The 24,348-nt window shown below is 39.4% G+C and overlaps 1 protein-coding gene across 18 annotated transcripts in view; it reads right to left on the bottom strand.

Annotated features, from left to right (window-relative positions):
• Ptprt (protein tyrosine phosphatase receptor type T) overlaps window positions 1-24,348 on the bottom strand; it is a 1,083,111-nt gene that overhangs the window by 111,793 nt on the left and 946,970 nt on the right. For all 18 annotated transcript variants that reach the window (XM_087197882.1, XM_087197888.1, XM_087197890.1 and 15 more), the window contains one exon: window positions 10,098-10,246. In XM_087197882.1, the coding sequence (XP_087054008.1) occupies window positions 10,098-10,246 (149 nt within the window). The remainder of the gene's footprint in view (window positions 1-10,097; window positions 10,247-24,348) is intronic.

The following is a 24,348-nucleotide window of genomic DNA, read 5'->3' as shown; positions in this document are numbered from 1 at the left end:
CTCTAATTTTCAAATAGGTCAACCTTCTTGGAAAGTGAGCTTAAGTTGGCCACAGATGAGAGCCCCTTTCCTACCAGGGCCCAGCTACTATTCTAGCCTTAACTCTGGCCATCTGCTCTCAGGAAAGAGTACCTGGACACCAAACCCACCTCTACGAACACAGCATGCTCCTTATACTTCCAAGCTGTTGCCTCTTCACCTGGGACAAGTCTTCTCTCTCACTCACTTAAAATAAAAATCCGTCTCCTTACATAGTATCCTCTAAACTACACAGGCAGAATAATTCCTTGCTGAACCTCTGGTAAGAGTTCCTGGAACGCTATACATGTGTTTTCACTATCACTTATCACATTTTTTGAAACTAATCCATTTACAGATCTCCTAGAAGAGAGTAATATCCTTCAAAGTGGAAACTGTGTCTTATTTATTTGTTTTTGTATTCATTAACTTTACTGGTACATTTTAGGTATACGATATGATGACATTCATCATTGGGAATTTGTACCTTTATATGATATACCTTGGTTCTTATTTTTCCCCCATTCCTCTGCCCTCCCATCAACCCCTCCACTCCTCACTATTTACAAAGACTTTGTTTCCATTTTTTCCTTTTCTCATATTTATTCCTTTCCCTTCTATCCTTTCTCCTACCCCTCCCACTTTCCCTTCCCCTTTGCCCCTTTTCTTCCTATTTCACATTATCTATTATACCTTTTAGTCCTTATTTACACTTTCAGTTTCTCACACTAGAGAAACTATTTGGTATTTACATGTGTGTCCTGTTTATTTGCACATGGGTGTCCTATTTAAGAGTATGGCCTCAATATGCATTCATTTAGCTATAAATGTCTCTAGTTTCTCATTCTTTATGGCTGAATAGTACTTCATTTTATAAAAAAAAGCACATCTTCTTTACCCAGACTACAGTTAATGGGCACTTGGGCTGTTTCCAAGCTTTAGCTATCACAAACTGTGCCACTATAAACATGGACGCACATATATCACTGTGGTATGATTCTTTTAATTCTTTGGGGAAGATCCCCAGCAGTGGAATAGCAGGGTCAAATGGGACTTCCAGTCCTAGTTCTTTGAGGTATCTCCACACTGATTTCCACAGTGGTTGCACCAGTCTGCACTCCCACCAACAATGGAGTAGGGTTCCTCTTTCCCCACAGCCCCGCCAGCATTTGACATTGGTTGATTTCTTGATACCAACCATTCCTTCTGGGGTGAGGTGGAATCTCAGTGTTGTTTTCATTTGCATCTCTGGAATGACCAGTGATGTTGAACATTTTTTCATATGTTTATTTGTCATTTCTACTTCTTTGTGTGAGAAATGTCTGTTCATTTCAGATGCCCGTTTTTGGATTAGGTCTTTAAATTTGGGAGGTCTGATTTTTTTAAGTTCTTTATATACTCTAGATAATAGACCTTTGTCTGAGGAACAGCTTGTAAAAATTATTTCCCACATTGTGGGTTGTCTGTTAGCTCTGTTGGTGGTTTCTCTTGCTGTGCAGAAGCTTTTTAATAAGATGAGATCCCAGTTGTTGATTTTTTGTGCTAGTTCGTGTGTGACTGAGGTTTTGTTCATGAAATCTTTTCCTACACCAATGTCTTCAAGAGTTCTACCTAACCTCTCTTCCAGGCATTTTAGTGTTTCTGTTTTAATATTTAGATTTTTGATCATTTCAATTTTGGTTTAGTACATGGTGAGAGATATAAGTCTAGTTTTAATCTCTGACAAGTTGAAACTCAAGTTTTCCAGCACCATTTATTCAAGAGGCTATCTTTCCTCCACTGAGGGTGTTTGGCTCCTGTACTACAAAGCTATTGTAATAAAAACAGCATGGTACTGGCAAAGGAACAGACCCGAGGATCAGTGGAACAGATTAGAAGATGCAGAAACAAATCTAGACATACTCAGCCACCTCATCTTTGACAAAGGAGTATCTTATTTATCTTTACAATCCCTACAATACTTCCCTCATAGTCGGTAGTCAATGAATAATTTGAAGGAACACCTCAGCTTCTCCCATAATGAAGAAATGAAAGTATAATTCAATTGGAGAAGGTTCTATCTCTGCAGAAATAAGATTAGAGATCTATAAAAAATACTGGGAGACAAATTTCTATTGGCTACACAGTATATACAGTATTTCATTCCTCTGAAGGAGATCATAGAAAAGGACTAGAATGATCACAGTCCCAAAACTACATCTGCATCTATTAGTGACTCAATGTGTGATCTTGAGAAAACTCTGGCATTCAATTCTTTATCTTGAAGAAGAGGAGATTGGGTCAGATTAAATCCATGGTAACTTTTAATTTTCACTATGTTTATTATAACTATTATATCTCTTTTAGAGTTTAATATTTTTCTCCAAAATTTGTCTTAACTCCTTAGCATTTGTAATGAATCATTTGTCTACATTCTCAAGGCTACCTAAATTTCCATTTTGTACTTCTAAGGAGTAAACAACTCCAGTCAACATTGGATGGCCATGAATTTAATAAGCGTGTCCTTTAACATGTCAATCAAGTGGATGGTTGCAAGATATTCAATAATTCCTACATAATATTCAATAAAACTGGAGGACGCAAGTGTGTAACATTCAATTCTTCTCCTAGATTCAATTTAATCCTGGAGCAATCAGAAAATATAATTGTTCCTGTAAACAGAATTTTAACCTTTTCTTCTTATGGTCATCCTTCTGAAGGATGCTCTGTTGAGATCTTGGTTTCACTGTGTGACTCATCAACTGCTGCTCTTTGTAAATTTCCACTCCTTCCAGTCTGATTCTTAGATTATCCATCATTCAAGCAATAGGAGAAAATCCAAGAGATAGTTGAGGGCAGAACCTTGCACAGGGACTTATCGCTAATGACAGGCTTCAGCAGCCTTCAGGTCCAGCATCACTAATGACAGTGGTGCACTGACCCTGCGAGCCAGTGGAGTTAGAACCTTCTTCTCCCAGAGTTCCCCTAGGTGGTGCTAATGCTTTGAGAACTACTGCTTTGAGTAAATAAATCAATGTATAGGGACTTAAGTTTTCTTATCTATTAAATGGGCAAAATAACATCTATCTTACAGAAGGCAGTATAGAAGAGTAGTCTTGGTCATGGACTTAGAGAAATCATTCACTCTTGAGTTTGAGGTCAATCTCTTCCATTAAAACTACAAAGGCCTAGGCAAGTTCTTTTCTATTTTTAACCCTCAGTTTCCTCGCCTTTAAATCATTAGGTATAATCATAACAGTAACTTAATCCTTCCAACGTACCAATGAGTTAAGGATGCATACAAAACGTTCTATGGAAATGAGTATACCACGAATGATGACCAGTATCATAAATATTAATAATAGTCATTGTATTTTGAGACTCCAAACTGGGAGGATTAAATGATGTCATTAGGTGAAAATCAGAAATAAGAATGTTTCAGTAAACTTGGATCCAATAAGAAGAAATAGCATAGATGCAATGTTAATCTTTCACTTGTACCCCCAAAGTCATCTTCATCTGGGCTGAATAAGGCACTTTTGGCTGGTTGCCATGAAATCTACATTAGGCAGGCATATGGTGGACTTTTGGATATTAATTCAAATATGGGCAGTGTATTCTGAGTTCAGGTTGAGAATCCAGAATGAGGTTGATGGCCATTCTCTGAACTCCCAGAGACCCAGCTTAGTGTAGAGGGTCCTGGTTGCTTAGAAAACCACACATTCTGTGGGCACGATCCAATGGAGCCAGAGGGGCCAACTGGGATTTTGAACAGATTGAAAAACAGAAATGTATTCTGAAGAAGGCTAATGGGTGATGTGGGAACTGCTTAGCCAGAGGGGAGGACCTGAACCCACAGATGGCCTCAGTCAAGGAGTCAAATAGCTGGGGTGGGAGTAGTGTTGGAAGATAAAGACTGGTATCATTATCCTATGTGACATCAGAGGGCACACAAAGGCCAGCATATGGTTACTGACCAATACATGCTCATGTGCAAAAACAGAATTGAATGAGTCAAAGTTACACGGAATAGATTTCAGCTTACAAGATGACAGGATTCACTATGAGAAGAGCTGGAACCAGAAGTGGGCTGGGAACAAGAAGATCTTAGTGTGAATTCCAGTTCTATCATTCATTCATTGATTCATTCATTCATTCATTTGTTCATGCATTCAAACAAATAGTCAATGAGTATCTGATGGACTTAGAGTATGTATTGAGCAGCAAGCAAAGAGGGCTGAGGAAGCCATGCTTAGGATTTTAGCCTTTACTTTGGGGAAAAAAGACATTATTTACAACATCAGGACAAAAATTCCTAGCATTCTTTTAAGAATTAGAGATATAAATAAAAAGCAGATAGCAAAATGACAAATTCAGAGAAGGTCTACAACAAAGGTAGAGATCCTCAACATCACAATTCATAAAGTCAATGCTTTCCCCAGAGAAGATTAAGACTCATTCCTTCAGCTGGCTCACTATCTGCCTAGGAGGGTTAAGAAAACTTCCCAAGGAGTTTACCACAATCCCAGCCAACTCCTGCTACATTTCAAAAAGACTGGATCTGTTTTCCCTACTTTAATTGCTTTTGTTACATAACACGATCCTAAAATAATCAGGCTACATTTTGCCTGGTGCTTCCTCCTGCCTGGCCCATCTCTGCTGAACCATCCTGTGAGATACAAAGCTTAGACACTCCCTTACCTGCTCCAAGAGAAACTGGTTCATGAGGTCTGTGGCTCTTTATCTATTTTTCATATAACTTTAGGAATATCTTTTAATATCTTAGAGCACCAGTTAACTCAAGTGCCAATTAGATTAGATAATTACAGGCTTGCACAGATTTACTGTGAGGGTGGACTGAGGTGCCATATTTGAGATTCTTATCACATAGTCTGGAACCTTATGAGAATCTGATTAGATCTACAGCAGCATCCAATTCCAGGGCTCTGTGTAGGACAGAGCTGTGGTAACAGCTTCTGCTCATGTGGTAGAAAAGTCACCTGACCCATCAGTGGGAGCTGATGCTCTCCTGCTCTTCCAGTCATCCTTGACCTCACTCAGTGTGTGAGTGTCAGGCTACAAATCACTGCACAGGAGGAGGAGCACTGGCTTCAGGATCATCTAATCCCACCTCTTCTATTTCTACTCTATGTGACTTTGACTTACTTGCTTCAGTTCTCTGAAATTCAGTTTCTTCATTTTAAAAAATGGGAATAAAATCTAAATTATAAAACTCTCATAAATTTTAAGAGTGGAATTTACATAAAGCACAAAGTCTAGTACATAGTAGGTGCCTAATGAAAGTTATTAGTTATATTCCTCTTTCGGCTTTTGCTACTAGAAAGATAAGAGCCAAATTGGAATTTAAAAGTTACCAGCCTGCATATTGTAATTCAATTATAATATAATAAAATTAAGTAATTAAATTTTAATATATCCTTTCCTTGATCTTATTGTCTTTATTTTCCCAATTCTTATTACTTATTGACCTTGTTTTTGTTTTATACAAATGCTTTTATTGGGGATTTCCTCAAATTCTTTGCAGAACCAGGTGGATAGACTCTGATTTCAGGAAAAATGGGTCCTTAAGACTTGTCAAATTCCTGGGTAAGTTGGGTCTTCGAGTCCCTTGGAACCCCAGTTTCCTTATCTGTAGAGTGAAAGTAATAATAAACCTACAAGCTATCTTACAGTGCTAGAATAAGAACCTATTACTGAGTATTTTTCAGAAGAACCATTCTTGAGAATTTTGCCTAAATTATGAAAAGTCTAGCTAGAAATGTTTATATTAGCCTTGAAACTGTGCTCCAAATTGTGTAGGCACCTCTGTCTTTAATTGAACCTAGGACTCATGAACAGGGCCAAGCATGTATAGGGAGGTGAGAGAATGGCCATGGAATTCTACTTCCATAGTGTCCTGGCCTAGCAGAAGGCTTGACAGCCTAGTATCTGCTGATTCATGGAGATAAGTTGCCTCTGCCTATCAGACATGGGAAGATCCAACAGAATGAAAACAGAAAAATGAATATGCAGTTAGCTAGTGGAACACAGCTAAGTACAAGTGAATCTGGCAAATGCAACATGAGAAGAGTAGACCACTAAGCCCCCATGTCACAGGAATTCAACGGGGATCTCTTTTGAGGCATTTTTGTTTGGACTGAAATGAACAAGGAGAAGATGACATATGAATCCAAGAGACAAAGAAGATTTAAGTATGGATATGTAAGCAGAGCACCACAAGAAAGACTCAGAAAACAATCCCAATGAGCAGAAATCACAGAAAAAAAAATACACAGGACAGTAAGATTTAAATCAGATTACTTAATAAAAGCTAGTGTTTAAATGGAAAACAATGTACATTGTTTGTCCTTGAAACGTGACATGCACTCCTTTTTCAGAATGCCAAAGCACTCCACAGCAATTGCCCATATCTGACAAAGCCCCGTCACCCTTGAATCCCAGAGGTCACTGTTCCTATACAATATTGGGAGGCTTGATTGACTAGATGTCACTGAATGTAGCAGTCACTTGGAATAGAAAACCCCAGAAAATAAACCTATGAAGGAAGAGGCAGAATTTGAGTTAGGTAAGGGCCCACCTGCTCAATAATGAAATAATTGCTCAAGGCACGTTCTTCTGTAATCTTTTTTGATGGAACAACTATTCTGGGGCCCTACTTCTCTCAACGCTGCCTCAACATTTGCACATAATTTCAGGACCTCTTAAAGACGCAGATTCAGAAGCTAGACAGTCACTTCGCTAATGTCACAAAAATAGATTCAATTTTACATACATCAGGGTGATTTCAGAAGCAATTTCTACATCTTCAGTGTAAGCATTACTTACATTTTCCTCCCTTCGAATCTAATCCAAGTGATTCCATGGGGCATTTTTAAAGGTACCTGATGCATTTTAGGGCATTCTAAAACAAATCCCCAGAGTGTGTTTATAGCTGCAGCCTGAAGATACTTGATGCATAGAAAGAGTGCTTTTACATTTCAAAGAAATGTAAAATTTTATAATAATCAAGTATAATAAGTCAAATAAAATTTGATTTTTGTGCCTTTAAAAAAGCAGTATCATTAAAATGAATGTATATATAAACATGTATGTGTGTTTATATGTCTCCGTGTATTTATACAGACATGTATGTATATGTCTGTATGCATTTATACATCTGTACGTACATATATTTGTGTATGTGCATGTATTTCATATTACACACATATGCACACATACAATCACGTCTCTGACTTTAAAATATCTAATTACATTCTATTGGATATTATTCCTCTTTTTTTCTGGCTAGCAAATCTTGGCCTTGGTCATTTTCATCTTAAGGGGCTGTGTTTTGGGCCTTGATGAAGAGTGTGGTAATATTTTCCTTTGAAGCCCAAGAAACCAGAGTTACTCAGGTTGTTTTCATGTGTGATCAGAAGGCTTGAGGCCAAGTACCTACAATTTTAGGATCGTAATGATTGCCATGCACCTTTGGCATTCAAAGTCCTCCTATTTACAAAAGGGAAAAATATTCCCAAGAAGCTGGCCTACACAGGAAAGGTTTGGCATGCACAGGTACTACTTGGCTAATATTTTCAATCAGCTCTTCTTGCAGATGATCTTCTCTACCCATGAATCTAAAGCAGGAGAGCCATTGACTTTGCAGGGCAACCCGAGGCTCTGAGGACTTGGGGTGGTCCTTTGTTCAAAGACTAACCAAACCCATTTCCTGTGAGTCGCTTCTCTATCTGGCATATATCAACATTCCCTTTCCTGGCCCCAGGGAATGCATGGTTCCCAGTGATTCAATTACCGAGACAGAATCATTGAGAATAGAATGAACATAGTCAGGCAGACCATAGTTTTTCTTCCAAGAAAAATAAAAGTTAAATATTTCCTCAAAAAATAATCAGTATCCCATTTTCTATCTTCCCATCTGGGAATACCCACCAGGGCACATTTTTATATTTATCAAGAACAGCTTTTATATGTCAAGTATAGAAAATTTTTATATATCAAGAAAAGTTTTTATATTTTATTTTTACATTGAAAAGTAGTCAGATTTGCTTCAGCCTCAAAGAGTGTGTTTATATAAAATTAAATGAATTCTGACAGGTAACTATACCTTTTTTTTTTTTCCCTAAATTGGAAATAGGTTAAAAGCCATTACCTAATCTTAAGAAGTGCTCAAATTTGGCAACACAATAATAGGCAAAGCAGGTATCATGTGTCTATTGATATAGTACAAAGGGAAATATACAACATTATCTTTGAGATATTTTTGGCAAAATGTTTAAACTGAATATAATCATGATGGAAAAAAATCAGATAATTCTGGGTTGTAAACCATTCTATGGACAACTGCCCCAGATTTTGAAAAAAACCATGTGAATACCCTGAAAAAATGTAAAATTCACATTTTACATAAAAACAGAGATAAAGAGACAAGAAAACCAAACATGATGTGAGCACCTTGATTTGAATCCCAATTTACAATACCCCCAATTATACAGAACATTTCGGGGATATTGAGGGAAATGGGCTATGGGCCGGAATAGCAGATATTAAATCAAGGTTGCATTTCTTGGATGAGATATTAATTCTATTGTGGCTGTGTTGAAGATTTGTCCTGGTTATTAGTGGACACATGCTGAATTCTCTGGAGGTAGAGTGTCAAATGTCTGCAACTGAACTTCTAAATGGCTTATCAAATTGTGTGCACAGTGGGAGAAAAAGGAAAAGCGCAAATGTTGCAGAATGTTAACAACTGGCGAATATAGGTAAAGGATATGTAAGTATTCATTTTGCTTTTTCTTAACTTTTTTGGGAGTTCAAAGTAAACTCTCTTCCCAAAGCTAGTTCGTGAGCATTTGAAAATAGCCTCCCTTAAATGTCTGTGTTCTTAGCTAGTGTGCCTGAAGGAGTTATCTGAACGACTACCGAAGTCTAAGTCCTCGTTCTTCGCCCTCCCTCTCATCTCCAAGGAGCTTTGACTCTGTGGATAAGGGTGGGGCCCACATACACGTATTCTGAAAACTTCCCAAATGAGTTCTGTGCTGTGCATGAGCTTAGGAATTATGGGCCTGAATTATTCTTAGATCCTGGAAACATCAGAAATGAGTTGTGTGCCTGTGTGAAGTTGAATCAAACACACTTAGCTTTGGATACTTTCCCTGTGAAATGGGACCGTTAATGCTAAATATCTCACAGGTCTATGGAGAGAATACTATGAAAGATAGTGCCTGCAGTGTAGAAAGAGGCAAATAAATGTTTGTTTCCTGTCTTCCTTCATCTTTTCATAGATCCACATCATCTCAGATGGACCATACCACAGTAGTTTTTATAAAATGTCATTTCTTCCATTTGTAATTTACATAATGTTTGAAGAAAATTTGTCTGTGATCATATCCTTTTAGATTTGGAGTAGAAGCTGGGAAAGCTCTCTTGAGTCTGATCACTAAGTTATCCTTATAGAATATCAGCCTTCAAGTTCTTCTTTGACTGAGAGTTAACCATGCATTAGCTTGGACTCTACACAAGGACCTAGGCAATGTTGACTAAATATCACTTGGAATGTTGGCTATGGCTTGGAGCTGGCCAAAATTTGGAAGGTATGGTTTCCAATCTACACATGGAATTCTTCAGCCACAAGATTTTGGGAAGGTTATTCCTCTGAGCCTCAGTTTCCTAAGCACTCAAAATGGAGATAATAATAATCCATGACCCACCTACCTTCCATGAATATGCAAAACAGTTTTGAAAATTTTCAGTCAGTCAATTCAGTGCAGCGTATTTTCTCCTTAAGGGCATACCTTTTCCTCCCTCTTTTGTTTTAACTATTACTAGTTTCACCTGTTTGTCTTTCATCCACAAGCAGTTAGAAAGACTTGCTCCCATTTCCATCTGCACAAACACTCCTTATTGCCTTAGGATTGGCTGCCTCAAGGCTGAGCCAGGGAAAACCTGCATTCTGGACCATCCCAGGGAAGGATCCCGACACCTTACCTTACAGCACCTGACCACTGTGAGGGGTCCACAGCAGAGATATCAAGGCCAAGTTGGACCAAGGCTATCTCTTCCTCTTAGTTGACTCAACTTACTAAATCCATTAACATCCTGGGAACTAGAGGAGAAGCCTTCATCGTTGCGGCTGGTGCTGAGCTTGGTGGTGGGTTTGTCAGCTGAGGCCACAGGTCCCATCTCTCTCTGGGCTCCACTCTGTGTCTCCTTCTGCTTCTTGGCCAGCTTCCTTTGGGACATGTGCAAGGGAAAAAATCACAGTCAGATCATGCCAGTTGCATTAAATCATTGGGAAGATAGATTGCTCGCCTTCCAATTCCTCATCCTCAATCCCCAGACTTTGTTAATTCTCCAAAAATAGTTAAGGCAGGCCCTCCAGTGTCAAGGTGGAGTAAATACAAGGCCTCTTGAAACCATTAATAGAGTTCTTTCACTAGGAACTGTGAGATTCGTGGTGTCTGATTCCCAACAACAGGGACATTTTACACTTGAGATTAAAACAGGAAATTGATGAGAAGTTACGATGTATCCCCAACTCTCCTTTCAAAGGGAGGAAGCATTTAGGCTAGTTCTTCTGTTCTCAGGTCTCTGAATGAGATTGAAAATAGAGTCTTGCCTTTCTCAGAGACTGAGATAATAGAATAACCTACCAAATATTGATAAATTGAAGAAGGAGCTGATGGTTAGTAGTGGGTGATGGTAGAGGTTAGTCTTATAGCTCAAAGGGGAAAAGCTAAAGCTGAACTTGATGTATAGATAGTTCAATGAGAATAGCACACCCTCGTATCCGGATGGTTATTCATAATAACAGTATAGAGCAGTACAAACTTTGGCATAGATCTGAACCAGCTAGAGTTTAAAAAGCACCCAGAGGCCCAGGATCATGGAAGTAGAACAGGTGATTATGACACCAACCAATGAGGTTTAAACTATCATCTTTGGCATCAGACAGTTGTGGGTTCATGCCCTACCTCTGCTGTCTGTCAATTGCATGACCTAGGGAAAGGTCATTAATCTCTTTAGGTCCTCAACTCTTTTTGTGTACCTTGTGGCAAATAATATCAATGCATAGGGTTGTGAGGATTCAGGATAATACATAAAACACACAGAGTACAGTGCCTGTCACATAATAAACATTCAACACATATCAGTTGCTATTCCTATTACATCATTGCCAACTGAACCAACTACATTCTAATGTTGGGATTCGCTCTCCAACAGCCCTAAAGTAGAGTCTTATCTCTCCCTGAATTATATCAAGGTATAGAGACTTTGATTGCTCCTCAGGGAACTGAAAGGTTAAAGAGTTCTTTTATGGATTTGAAAACTACTTCCCTTAAACTTTAACTGATAGGTCTTAGATGTTTCATTAGAGATATAGTAATATGACTAAACTTTCTTTCGTATAACATGTATTCAAATATTTCTAAAAAGCAAACATGAGCCCTTTGAGTTTTCCCAACATATATGCACCTAAATATAGTCGTTATACTTCTATCATGTGGAAATTTATAGGTTAAACATTGTATATCTTGAGGATAAATTTCTTTAGGTCTCTTGTTCCATTCTTCACATATCCTGGTTTCAAATTCAGTCTTGGCTATATCTAGCTAAACACAAAAAGGATAGCTGTCCCAGGGAGGTTGAATTCAGTGCAATGTAGGGAATGATTTTCTAATTTGAGCCTACCTGATCCTAAAATAGGCCATTCAAGAGGTAATAAATTTATTGAGTTATTAAAGAAAAGGATAAACCTCCACATCAAAGTAGTTTAGAGGAGATCATCTATGACCAACTCCAGCTTGATAATATCCTTTTAAAAGCATGAGTCCTATGACCAAGGTGTAGATTGCACAGAAGTACAAAAGGTACACTCGCATGAGATTACTGCTGTAATCTCAGCATTCTGGGAGGCTGAGGCAGGAGGAATGTGAGTTTGAGCCCATCCTGGGCAACAAAGTTGGATCGTGTCTCAGAAAAAGTTTTTTTTAAAGGCTGGGGAATGAGTTCAGGGAAAATTTTCTTTCTCCAGCATCATACATACATGGGAAAGAAAAAGACTGCTGGCAAAGGTGTGAAGAGCAGAGGGGACTCCAAGACACGACATCGTGACGAGGGAGCTGTTTACCATCCACGAACCCAGAAAGACACATAGAGGAAGTGGTAATCAGAGCCACAGGGCCGAGTTGTGAGAGAGAGCCCACCCAGACAGAAGCAATGGCTTTCTCTCGAGGGGTCCAGACACAGCCAGTCCCAGACGAGTTCACAGAAAGGTTATCAGAGGCCGAAGTACCCTGACTGAATCCTCCCCCATCCCTCTGGCCTTCTACAGCAGCTCTCATTAGCTGATCCCAATTAAAATCCAGATGTGGCCAAAGACTCCATTGATGGAATCCTTATAGAGCATGCTGTGAAAGCAGAAAAGAGTAGAGAAAAGTAGAGTCAGCTTGGATCCAGGAGTCCAGACCAAGAAGAGGAAAGCTTTTGCATCCTTCATTTTGAACACAATTTGAAGACAAATGCAGCATAAAATGGAATTCTTCATTTATTTATTTTTAGAAACTTGGCCTAGGGAAAGAAGGGCACTCATGAATAGGAACACATGTTTTGAGTATAATGCTTTGGGCACTGGCATACGATTGTACTAGTGAAACTATTCCAGGCAGATAGAAGAACAAGAAATGAAACATCAAATCAGCTGAGCCCTTTCTTACCATTGGTAGGGCCATCAACAGGCAGGAAGAATGCCAATGAAAGGAAACTGAGTAATTCTGCTGCTGATGACATTTCAAAATTTTATTCTTCATTTATTATCAAAAGGAGTATGTTTAAAAATGTATATGTGACCTTCTTAATCATAAATTTGAAAAGAAATACAGCAGATTCATTGCCTCTATCCTAGCTCTGCTCACATTGCCCCAGTAGGAAATAAAAGGAAATTCGATAAGAGAATTAACTTTAAAACTATAAATGCATATCTATCAGAGGCTTTGATATTTCCTTTGGGGAAGAACTTCTATCCAATCTCATTCTGTTCTGAGTAAAAGAACATGGAGAGAGCTGTCTTAGGCACAAATTGTTCATTTCCAAAGGAATACTAAAATAAGTCTCACTGCTTCTATGAAAAATGGCCTTTTATAGACATATTTGGGTAGCTCTGAATAGTTGTATTATAAACAGAAAAGTGGAGCCTCTTCAAAACATAGTTAAAAATTAGAAAGCTTAGTTATTAATACCAGATATATGATATCTATATTAGTCAGCTTTGTGTTACTATAATGAAAGCAATTAACTTATGAGGAAAAAATACTCATTTTGGCTTATGGTTCTAAGGGTCTAGTCCTGTATTTGTTACCTACATTAATTTGGGCCTCTAGCAAGGGAAGCACATCATGTGATCCACATGGAAGAACAAATTATGCAATTCATGAGCTAATGAAACACAAGGAAATGGAGCAAGGTCTGTAAATCCTTTTTCAGGATATGGCTCCCAGGAGGCCCCACCTCTTAAAGGTTCACTGCATCTCCCACTACTACCATTCTGGGGACCAAGCCTTTAACACATGGAGCTTTGGGGGCCACCCACCTAAACCACAGCAACGTCCTCAGAATTTATCTCATGGCTGACAAATACTGCATGTTCATGTTGATGATGATGTTACATAGGTGTTTTGGAAGTAGGTAAACACAGCTACAAGGTAGAACTAGAGGAGATGTAGAAGAAAATAAAACACAAAACACAGTTTGGGGATCTATATTCTTCCAGAATTCAAAATTTAACTATCAAAAATGCCCTCAGTTTCCCAGGAAAATGGCTATTTATTCCATTATCAAAAAGTTTAATTTACCATTCCTTTCTTTTTCCTCAGGAGAGGGGAATATCCAAACCGGCTAATAGGGCATGTAATACTTCAAACTAAGGTCCAGGCTTCAGTTTATCCTTATCTTTCACACATACCCCTTTAGGAAACAACTATCTCTTGCCATTCCGCCCCATCCCCTAATTCTCAGTGCTCCTTATTCCTTAATATCTCCCTATTCTTCTCCACTAGCTACCTCCTCTTCATCCTTCAAGGCTCAATGTCATTCAAATGTTACATCTCCTTTGAGGCATCCCAGTGCTCCTCCAATAGAATGATAATTTCTCCTCTTGGCTGACTTATTCATTGAACAAATATTTATGGAGAAAGTGTAGTATTAGTCTCTGCTAAATGTAAGAAGACCATATCTTCTTGACCTTCATGGAAGCCAGAGACTAACAACAAAGAAAGACATTAGACAGGCAAAAGCAGAAATTAAAACAATATGTTTATGAATACCAAGAAGAATATTTAGGGTTATAAGAGAGCTAATACCTGGCTTGAATCCTGACAGGAAGATCAGGGAAAGTTTAGGTGTCCTGTCAGCTAAGTACTTGTCTATTCACGTTTCAGTGATTCAACTCTCTCACCCACTAAAGCAAAGATCTCTTGGGAGAAAAGCTTTTGACTCCTTGGACCTACTCCAGTTTTTGCTGAGTGTCAGGCACATAGCCAGCGATCAATGAATTTGTTGCACAAATTTATATTTAAAAGTCTATGATCTGAAGTTTAGAAGATTGTCATCCTATTCTAAACACAAATTATAACCACTTTAAAAGTAGATATGTACAAGGAAAGAATGAAAAGCCTGCATAAAATCAGTTTGTGCCCTGTGATATATGTACCTAAGAATATTTTTGGTTAATAACTCAACATTTCCTTCTTTGAATGTTTGTAGAATTAATGTAATATTCACAGAACTCAGAAATTTCACAACCCCAAATCCCACAGAATATCAGTAGCTATAGGATACTGAAAAAACTTATTAATATAGTTATGTAACTTATGGGATGGTCATATAATTTCTGGAATTCTCAGATCCTTCATGACTCAAGTGCTTATGACTTTCTGAATTTGGAATTACTTCTCTAGTTGTTCTGAGATTCTTGCCAATTGGGCCACACTATTTCACCAGCAGGGAGTACCAAAGAGAGCATACTTAACCTGTCTATTTCTCTAGGGGACATTTCCAGAGCTGAAGAATAGTTTAAGACATAACAGCCCAAAGCTGACTGCTCTGACAGGTGGCGCCATGTGACATAACCACAGTCTTGGCACCCTTCCCTCCAGTGAATTGCTGTGAGGTCTATTTGACCTTTGCTTGTTAGCTGAGCTAGGGGCAGGCAGCAGAGGACATGACCGTGATAGACTCTGAGTCCTGTGCTTTATTCTGAGCATCACTCTTTACAGGGGACAGTGGCAGGTAGACTGTTTCAAGGGAGGAGAATGTAGAGCTCTGAGGGGTGCTGGCACCATGCTACAAGAGGAGGCATGTCTGAAACATCCAGGGACATTTCTCACAGGAAAGAAACACTAAGGAATCTCCTCTTCATGTATGTGACGTCTGGGTCCATGTGGCCCCTGGGAGGATGAATTTAGGAGCAGGTTGGCTTGACACAAGGAAGAAATTTCCAGCGAAGGAGAACTACTTAGTTTCCTTTTGGAAGGGCCTAACACCAGAAATGCCATTTTCAATTCTTTTCTTTTGCAACTTTCTATTGCCGTTTTAAAGCCCAACTCAGATAACCTCTACTAGTTCAAGTCTTCACTTCTTCTGCAAAGTTGGGTTTTCCCTCTTGACTCATTAATTTGTTGGACCAATAGTCAATGTGCCCCTAGTTTGCACCATGGCAGATAGAGATCTGATGTTCAAAGCCAGGCGTCAATCCTGCCCTGTTCAGGCTTTTGGAAACACTGGGCTCCTTATCATGGGAAGAGTTTACATAGACTGGGAAACTACTTGGAAAAGGGGAAATGGGGGATTCCAGTACTGAGATTCTAGAAAACCCTTGAATTTGTTTTGGGATGGGAAAAAGAGGAACCAGTCAATTGGCAGGGCTCTTGGTTCTACCTAAGGTTTTTCCCTGGAAGTGAACATCCATGCCTTATCTCCTGGAGTGATATTGATCTGGCACTCTTGTTTTCCTAAGACCTTCCTCTGGCTCATCCTTCATTGGCAGCTTTGGACAGGCTTCCTAGGAAATAACAAAGGCTTGTACTCTGGGACCTCTAATAGTAGTTTTTTCAGGAATCTCCACACTGATTTCCACAGCAGCTGGACCAGCTATTCCCCTTCTGGGTATCTTCCCAAAGGAATTAAAAGCATCATACTACAGCAATATATGCACAATATATTCCCATGTTTATAGGGTCACATTTTGTAATAGCTAAATCTTGGAAATAACTCAAATGCCCATCAACTGACGAATGGATTAAAAAAAGATTTTTTTTGGGGGGGGGTACTATGGATCAAACTCCAGACCTTGCGGTTGCAAGGCAACCACTGAGCTAAATCCCCAGCCAAAAGATATGCTTTTTAAAAAATACAATGGAATATTATTCAGCCATAAAGAAGGATAACTTGAGACATTTCCAGGTAAATGGATGCACCTTGAGACCATACTCTTAAGTGAAATAAATTGAACACACATGTGTAAATATCACATTGTCTCTCTGGTGTGAGAAACTGAAAGTGTAAATAAGGACCAAAAAGAATAATAGATATTGTGAAATGGGAAGAAATTGTTCAAAATTATACCAAGTGTGAGATACTTTGTTAATAATTAAAATGTTTTTCACAAAAAGGTATAGTATTATTAGGATAAGAGTTGAGAGATTAGCAATTGAAAATATATTCTTGGGCAACCCATTCAGGACCCCTCCTATCTTGCAGTAGCTATTCTTATTTCCCATTCCTATTCCCCAATAAATTTTCCTACTCTTAAAAAAAAGAAAATATATTCTTCTAAGATCATGATATACCATTTTAAGATCATGATATTTACCACTGTTATTCTCTAATAATTTTTGTTATGAAAATTATTTTTTCATAGAACAGCTTTTATGTTTTCTTTATTAATATCTACTGCAACACATTACAATAAAAATTTAAAAAATAAAATAAATATATATCAGCAACAGAAAAAAAGCCTCATACTCTGGAGCCAGAGAGATGCCACATCGCAATCGAGGCACAGAAAACATACACCTGCAGCCCCATCCCGATTACAAGCAGGCATTGTATACTTTACAGTAGGATACTCTGCCGACACCACTGAATCACTCACTACAGTTATACACCCTCATAGGAAGGGAACTGCACTGCCCTCTCATTTTACGGAAGAAGAAACTGAGGCCTGGACAAGGAAATGCTTAGCCAAAGTACACAGCACATGGGTGGAAGCTACAAGACCCCATCTCTGCTTTCTGCCTGCCAGCTCAGGCCACATGTGCCAACATCCCTCTCACCTCTCATCCAGGGATAAAATTAGAAGTGCACATTCCATCCATCACCTGACTCTAGTTCCTTAGAACTGTAGCAAAATCTCATTAACCCAAACCCCACTGATTCAGAATTACTGTAATTGAGGTAGAGGCCGGGCTACATCACATCAGAGTCAGTAGTGAGATGCAGACATGGGTGTGTGCTGGGTTTAAAGGATACCACACTACTTTCCCTAATATCAGGAGGCAAGACAACATAGCAGTTGACACCCTGGCTTTGGTGCCAGCCTGCCATCAAAACCTGACTCTGTGCCAGATTAGCTGTGTGAGGTTTTCCAAGTTATTCATCCCTCTGTGTGTCAGTTTCCTTCTGTCTAGGGAACACAGGTCAAGGTAGTTCTTCCCCTCAAGATGGTCATGAGGTCTAAAAGGTATTGCACTAGAAAAGCACCATGTCCATAGTATACACATTGTAAGGACTCAACAAATGCTCTGGCATGACAATCTTTTAAATATAACACAGAGCCATGTTAATATAATGACATTATTATTTACTAAAAATGAATCCTTTAAGGTAGATGCCTTGAAGGATGGCTTTCTTCAAAAGCCTCTGTTGATGTATTATGGAACCATGCTTGTCAACATTGTATGCACAGATCATATGGGATGAGATTCTAACTTAATTGGCCTGGGGTGCACCTTGGACATCTGGACTTTTTGAAGCTCTGCAGGTTACTATAATGTACCAGCAAGTTTGAATGAAACCAATGTAGAGCAGCAGTTCTTTTGTTGTGATTCCTGGACTAGCAACATCAGCTTTACCTGGCAACATTTTAGTCCTGAGACTTCAGAGGTCCCATCCCTGGCCCACTGAATCAGAAACTCGAGGTGAGCAGAAAGCCCTCCAGCCCACTCTAATGAATGCCAATGTTAGAGAAGCACAGATGTAGATGGACCCATTATTCAGCTGGACTGAATTAGTGAAGAATACTTATCAGATTGCATTATTGAGACTAGAAGACCAGAAGGTAAGAAGCATGAGTCCTAGTTTGCTATGTCCAAATAGCTCACAGAGTTGCCATCATGCGTCACAGAAAGAACTGAGGCTTTTTAAACGAATACTACAGGTTGAACTGTGTGCTCCCTGCCGGTACCCCACAAAAGATATGGCTAAATCCTAACCCTGATACCTGTGAATGTAACCTTATTTGGAAATAGCATCTTAGCAGATGAGCTTATTAAGGTAGGCCCCAATCCAGTCTGACTGTGTTCATACCAGAAGAGGGTGATTTGGACAGAGATATATGAGGAGAAAGCCATGTTTTTCCAAAAGCAGAAATTGGAATAATGTAGTGGTAAGCCAAGAATACCCAGGATTGAGGGCCACCACCAGATGCTAGAAAGCTGTAAAGGATTCTACTCAGAGTCTCAAAGGAAACAGAACCCTCTTTTCCAGACCTTATTTTGGACTTCTAGCCTCTAAAAAGTGAAAGAATAAATTTCAGTTGTTTTAAGCCACCCGATTTGTGGTACTCTGTTACAGCAGCCTGAGGAAACCAATATAATTAAAATAAAACAATGAGCCATAAATTTATTTCATTTATCTAAGAAAATTATATGGTATATACTTTATTTCAGGCACCATTCAAGGTTTTACAAACATTTTACTAAAAATTCCTTAATTGAAAGAACTACAAGCTCAGCAGTGGTACCATCACCATTTTACAGATGAAATAGGCAGAAAGAGTTGAAGTGATTTCCGAAGAGTCACCCAGGCTTTCAGAGGAGGAACTGGGATTCAGATCCAGGAAGTCAGACTTCTTAAATGTTCTCTAAGATTTCTTGTTATGTCAGGCTCAGCTAAAAACTCAAAACGTATCTTACTCTTGCCCCAAAGCTTTCTCAGTTGAATCTCTTTTCCCCCCAGGCAAACACACACTTACAGACACATGCACAGACATGCACAGACACCTGCAACCAGAAAGCTCACATTCCCACCCTCTGAGCATCTAGCTGGGATGTTCACTGCCTCTGTTGGGTACCAACTCTGGGACACAGTTTTGGTTCCTTCTCCTACTCCCATCTCCCTAGTTTGGGGCTTGTTTGTACACCCCCTATAATGGCAAAGTTACAGAAGTAACAACAAAAGCAGAAAATCTCCTGATTTGAAGGTCCAGCTGCTGGGACCCTGAAGCAGAGCCCAATGGGTACAGCATGGCCACTTGAGCCAGACAGTCTGGCTGAAGAACCAGATTCCACCATTCATTAGCTGTGTGGTCTTGGGCAGTCTCTCAGTCTCTATAACTCAATTCCCTCATCTGCCAAATAGAGATGATTTTAGTGAATGCTCTTAATGCTTTGACAGATACCGACTTACGTACTAAAGTACCTACACAAAGACACTTATCAAGTAAACTCTAGATGTGTTTGTTAAATAATAGGCAATGAGAAAGGAATGGATACTTCATAGAAAAATGAGAGCAGAATTGATGGTTCTGACAGTGAGAGTTGCTCTGAATATTTTCAGGTCAGAGTTCTGGACTGCCAACCTCAGAAGCTAAGCCTTTTTCCTGGGTGCTGTGGAAACACCATTGACTGTAGCCCCAAATTAAGTTGGTTCTAAGCAGCAGTGTAATCATGAACAAATCTCCATCTTGATGAGAGTATGAGACTCAATTTACTCATTCGTAGAATAGAATTTGATATGGCCTTGTCCACAGAATTACTGTGATGATTAGAAATAATAAATTATAATTCTCTAGCATGGTCTTTGGCATATAATGATACTCAATGGATGCTAGTTCTTGCCTGCCCTTTCCACACCCTAGCAATCTGTTTGAACTTCTTTTTCAATTTTTATTAGTTCATGTTTGTAATTCTTTGCCTTAATTTTTACTAAAACTTTGTGCTTGGTCTTTTCCTTGAGAGAAGTCAAGGTAACTACAGTACTTCTCTCTGTGCTCCCCACCTACTTCCTCCAGCCACACCTTGATCACATGACCATGAGCTGAACCAGAGACCCGAGTGGGTGTTCTTCTCCCAGTGATGCTTGGATCCTTGGTTTCAGGTCAGTATGAGTTATAGAATCTTGGATGATCTGGCCTGTAAAGGTCACTGGGTTCCTCCAGTCCTCTTCCCACAAGCTAAAAGACCTCAACCAAAAGATGTCCAGACACAGACTGCCCAACCCCAGAACCAGGGACTCACTACCTGTGTAGGTAGCTCCTCTAGAAAGGTAGCTCCCTATATGGAGAATTACCTAAGATATATTACTTAACATGTATGTTGCACTTAGGTCAGTACTTGGCACAATATTTTATTGAATAAATAAATATTATTTACCGAATAAATGAATATTCATTTATTGAATAAATGTTTATTGAATAAATAACACTGTTTATTGAATAAATGAATGAAAGAGTAAGCCAGTGACATTTTAAGTTCCTTTGTTGTTGTTCTGTCCCATATTTGTGCTTCCCTGTGACTTATGCTCAACCCTCCTCCTCTCTTTCTGTACAGAGTGGCTGCACTTGAACTAATCCTTCTTGCTATTCTACAAGATGGCTTTCTTCTGCCGACAGTGCATGGCAATGATACTCCAACTACAGCACGTATGAGAACCACCACGATGGCTTGTTAAAACAGGGGATAACTGGCCTCCATCATCAGTTTTTGATCTGGGAAATATAAGGTAAGGTAAGGCTAGAAAATTCGCTTTTCCAAATTCCTAGGAGATGCTGGGCACTATACTTAGAAAATTACTGATCTGTAGAGCATCATCCCTTATCCCCCCCAAAACACAGACTATTTATCTGCTGTGTTTTCACCTTCAGTCACCTGAAATCTCATTTCCATCCTCCTACTCCACCATACAACTCCTAAAACTGCCAATGGACTTAGACTGATATACCCTTTAATCCAAGATTCCATTTTCGTGGGACTTTATCCTAAGGAAATAATAATTAAAAAGAAAATATGCATATATCATTCCAGTAATGCTAGAAACATACAGGTGTGTATATGTAACAGTTTTCAACCTTGACACTGCTGATAGTTTGGACCAGATAATTCTTTGTCATATGTGTCTTGGGGGGCTGAGTTGTACACAGCAGAATATTTAGCAGCATCCTCAGTCTCTACTGTCTAGATGCCAGGAGCTCTTCCTTCTCCCTTCCATGACAAAAAAAAATATTTCTAGAGCTAGGTGTGGTGGTACATGCTTATAATCTCAGGTACTCTGGAGCCTGAGTCAGGAGGATTACAAGTTTGAGGACAGGCTGGAAAATTTAGTGAGACCCATAATAAAAATAAAATAGGAAATGGAAAAAAAAAAAAAGGCTGGGATACAGTTCAGTGGTAGAGCACTTGCCTAGTATGTCTGAAGCCCTAAATTCAATCCCTAGTGCCACAAGAAAAGTTTCTAGATATTGCCAAATGTTCCTGAAGTGGGGGTGCAGACTTACCCCTACTACTTGTTTATACATATATATGTAACAGTTTAACAGCTTGGAGCTACTACAATGAGGTTGGTACCTTAAAAAGAGCTTTAATCTTCAGAATACCATCACAAGGTGGTGGTTGTTTCTTTTTTATTAGATGAGAAATTTGAGGCCCAGAAGAGTTAATTCTAAACAGATAAAGGAACAGGTGAGATTTGAGCAAAGCTCTTCAGCCTACAGAGCTTGCTTTCTCCCTTACCCTCCTCTGGTGCTTTTCTTTAATAGCAAACAATCAGTTATAGCCTCGTAAATGTCTAACAATAGGGAACCAACTCAGTAAATTATAGTGCCTGGATGGAATATTATGCAACTATTAAAATGATGGAGTGCCATTAAAAATGACAACGATGTAACAACATGGAAAATGCTAACTGTATAACATTAAGTTTAAAAAACTAGAAAATAAAACTATGTCTACATTGTGATTACAACTATAGGGAAGTATATTTGTGTGTGGATGGCTGATGTGTTAGATTGAAGACATTAAGGGTAATTTTCCTTTCTTCTTTGATATCCATTATTGCTATCAGGGTATTTTTGTGATCATTATTTCTACGCAGTAGCAGAGTAATAATGAAATTCAAGATGTTAGCTTTGTCATAGGTCTGCTTGAATTCGTGGAATTCAAGCTTCTCTAAGCCCTCTGGCAAGGGGGCTGATGGACCTGACTTTCCCCCTAGAGAGTGCTGTTGTGTTCATATTTCTGAGGCCCGGCCCCTCTCATTGGACTGACCAGCTTCCCCCAAGTACAGCACACTGGAAGCACAGAATAAGGTGGCTCTTAGGGCATCAGTGCAGACCACTCTGGAGCCCGGGCTATTAGGAACATGTGGTCTTAGAGTAGCAGACCTGTCTGTCTTATCAAAGGTACTGAGCAATGCACTGGTCTCATGCATTATGCATCAAGAGTGGCCTGGCACCCTGGCCCGGCCGTGCGGGAGAAGTCTTGCAAAAGGAACATCTGATGAACTGATCGGAATGTCAAAATGTCATTAAGGATAAATTAATGGATGTGTTACTTTGGCTGTAAGAAGCAGTGCCAGCAAGACACCAGGCAGCCGGCGGGCTGTTTTCCAGCTCAAGACAGACAGCGTTTGCAAGGGAGATTCATGGTCTTTATGTGTTGTGAGGTGCTTTGCTGGGAGAAGAATAAACAGAAATGCTCCAGCACTTAAGCACCATAAAATCACAAGCATGAGATAAATTAATTAGTGTACACTAGGAAGGCGGCTGGTCTGTCTGCACGCTGGGGGAAAGCTAGAATGGATGGCACTGGGTGAGAGATGGCAGGTCCCAATACCAGCCTCCTAAAGAAAGCAATTGAATTTAATGTGCAATCGTAAACCGCAGTTGATGGAAAGATGAGTCTAGTCTGCATTTGTTTTTTCAGTAATACTATAACTTGAAAGTTCTTTGTGTCTGTGGGTCAAGTATCTTAGCAAACTGGGGACATCCAGGAACTGCTCCTGCTTCTAATGCCATAGAGGGTGGACTGTAGTACCCCAACACAGCAGCCACTCTTGAGGTTGCCTGACTTCCACTGTGCCATCCTAGATAGGGAGTGGTCTATTTTCCTGTGATGGGAGACTCCCCACTTCATAGCTGGCCTGTTGTATTGTTAGATCAGAATTGTTAGAAAGTTCATTAGGCTTCCCTAGCAACTTCTTTCTTGTAGGTACAACAACAAAAGCAAGAGTGAGAATAACCAATGTTTATCAAACATTTGCTAAGTGCCAGACAATGGGCTCTAGCCAAAGTGCAACCTTATCTTGTATTATCTCCACTGTATAGTGTAGGGAAATGAAATATGAGAGAGAGAGAGAGAGAGAGAGAGAGAGAGAGAGAGAGAGAGAGAGAGAGAGAGAGAGAGGAAGAACACATAGGTAGTATATGGCAGGGCCAAAATCCACATCCAGGTTTGCCGAGGCCAGAGCTTGACATCTTAACCATCACACAGTTTTAAGTCCTGGGAACCATTCAATGAGAGGAGCCTAGCTTTTACTGCAACATGGAATATGAGAAGGAAAGCCGGATGGGAACTTAGGTTGGGCACATATATATTGGGCACTTTGCTAAGCACTTGGTTAGGGCTAGTGCTGATGTGACAACACTTTTGATGTGAAGTAAGTTGTTACTTCCCTACTTAAGACTTCTCTTTCCTTGTCTTTTATTTTTAAAGTTTCATGTACTTTTTTTAAAAACAAGATCATCATTTTTATATGAGCAATTAGAACATGAATTTTTAATGTCACTACTACTTATTTTTTTCTTTGAGACAGGGTCTCGCTATGCAGTTCAGGCTGGCCTTGTATTCCCTATGTAGCCCGGGCTGGCCTCAAAGTTTTGGTGATTCCCCTACCTCTGGCCCCTGAGTGCCGGGATTACAGGCGTGAGCCAACATGGCCCGCAATTACCATTTTTAATAGCAGAAAGAAAAGAACATTCAGGTATAAATGCACCAAAGGATATAAATTACTTACACAACAAAAACTAGTGAAAAAATCAAGGAAGAAACAAAAAACTGAACA

This window comes from Heterocephalus glaber, unplaced genomic scaffold (assembly GCF_053883595.1).
Source record: "Heterocephalus glaber isolate CG9 unplaced genomic scaffold, H.glaber_assembly_v1.0 deba00001673, whole genome shotgun sequence".
Lineage (NCBI taxonomy): Eukaryota > Metazoa > Chordata > Mammalia > Rodentia > Bathyergidae > Heterocephalus > Heterocephalus glaber.
Note: the sequence above shows the minus strand (reverse complement) of the source record. Positions and strands in the feature narration are given on the sequence as shown.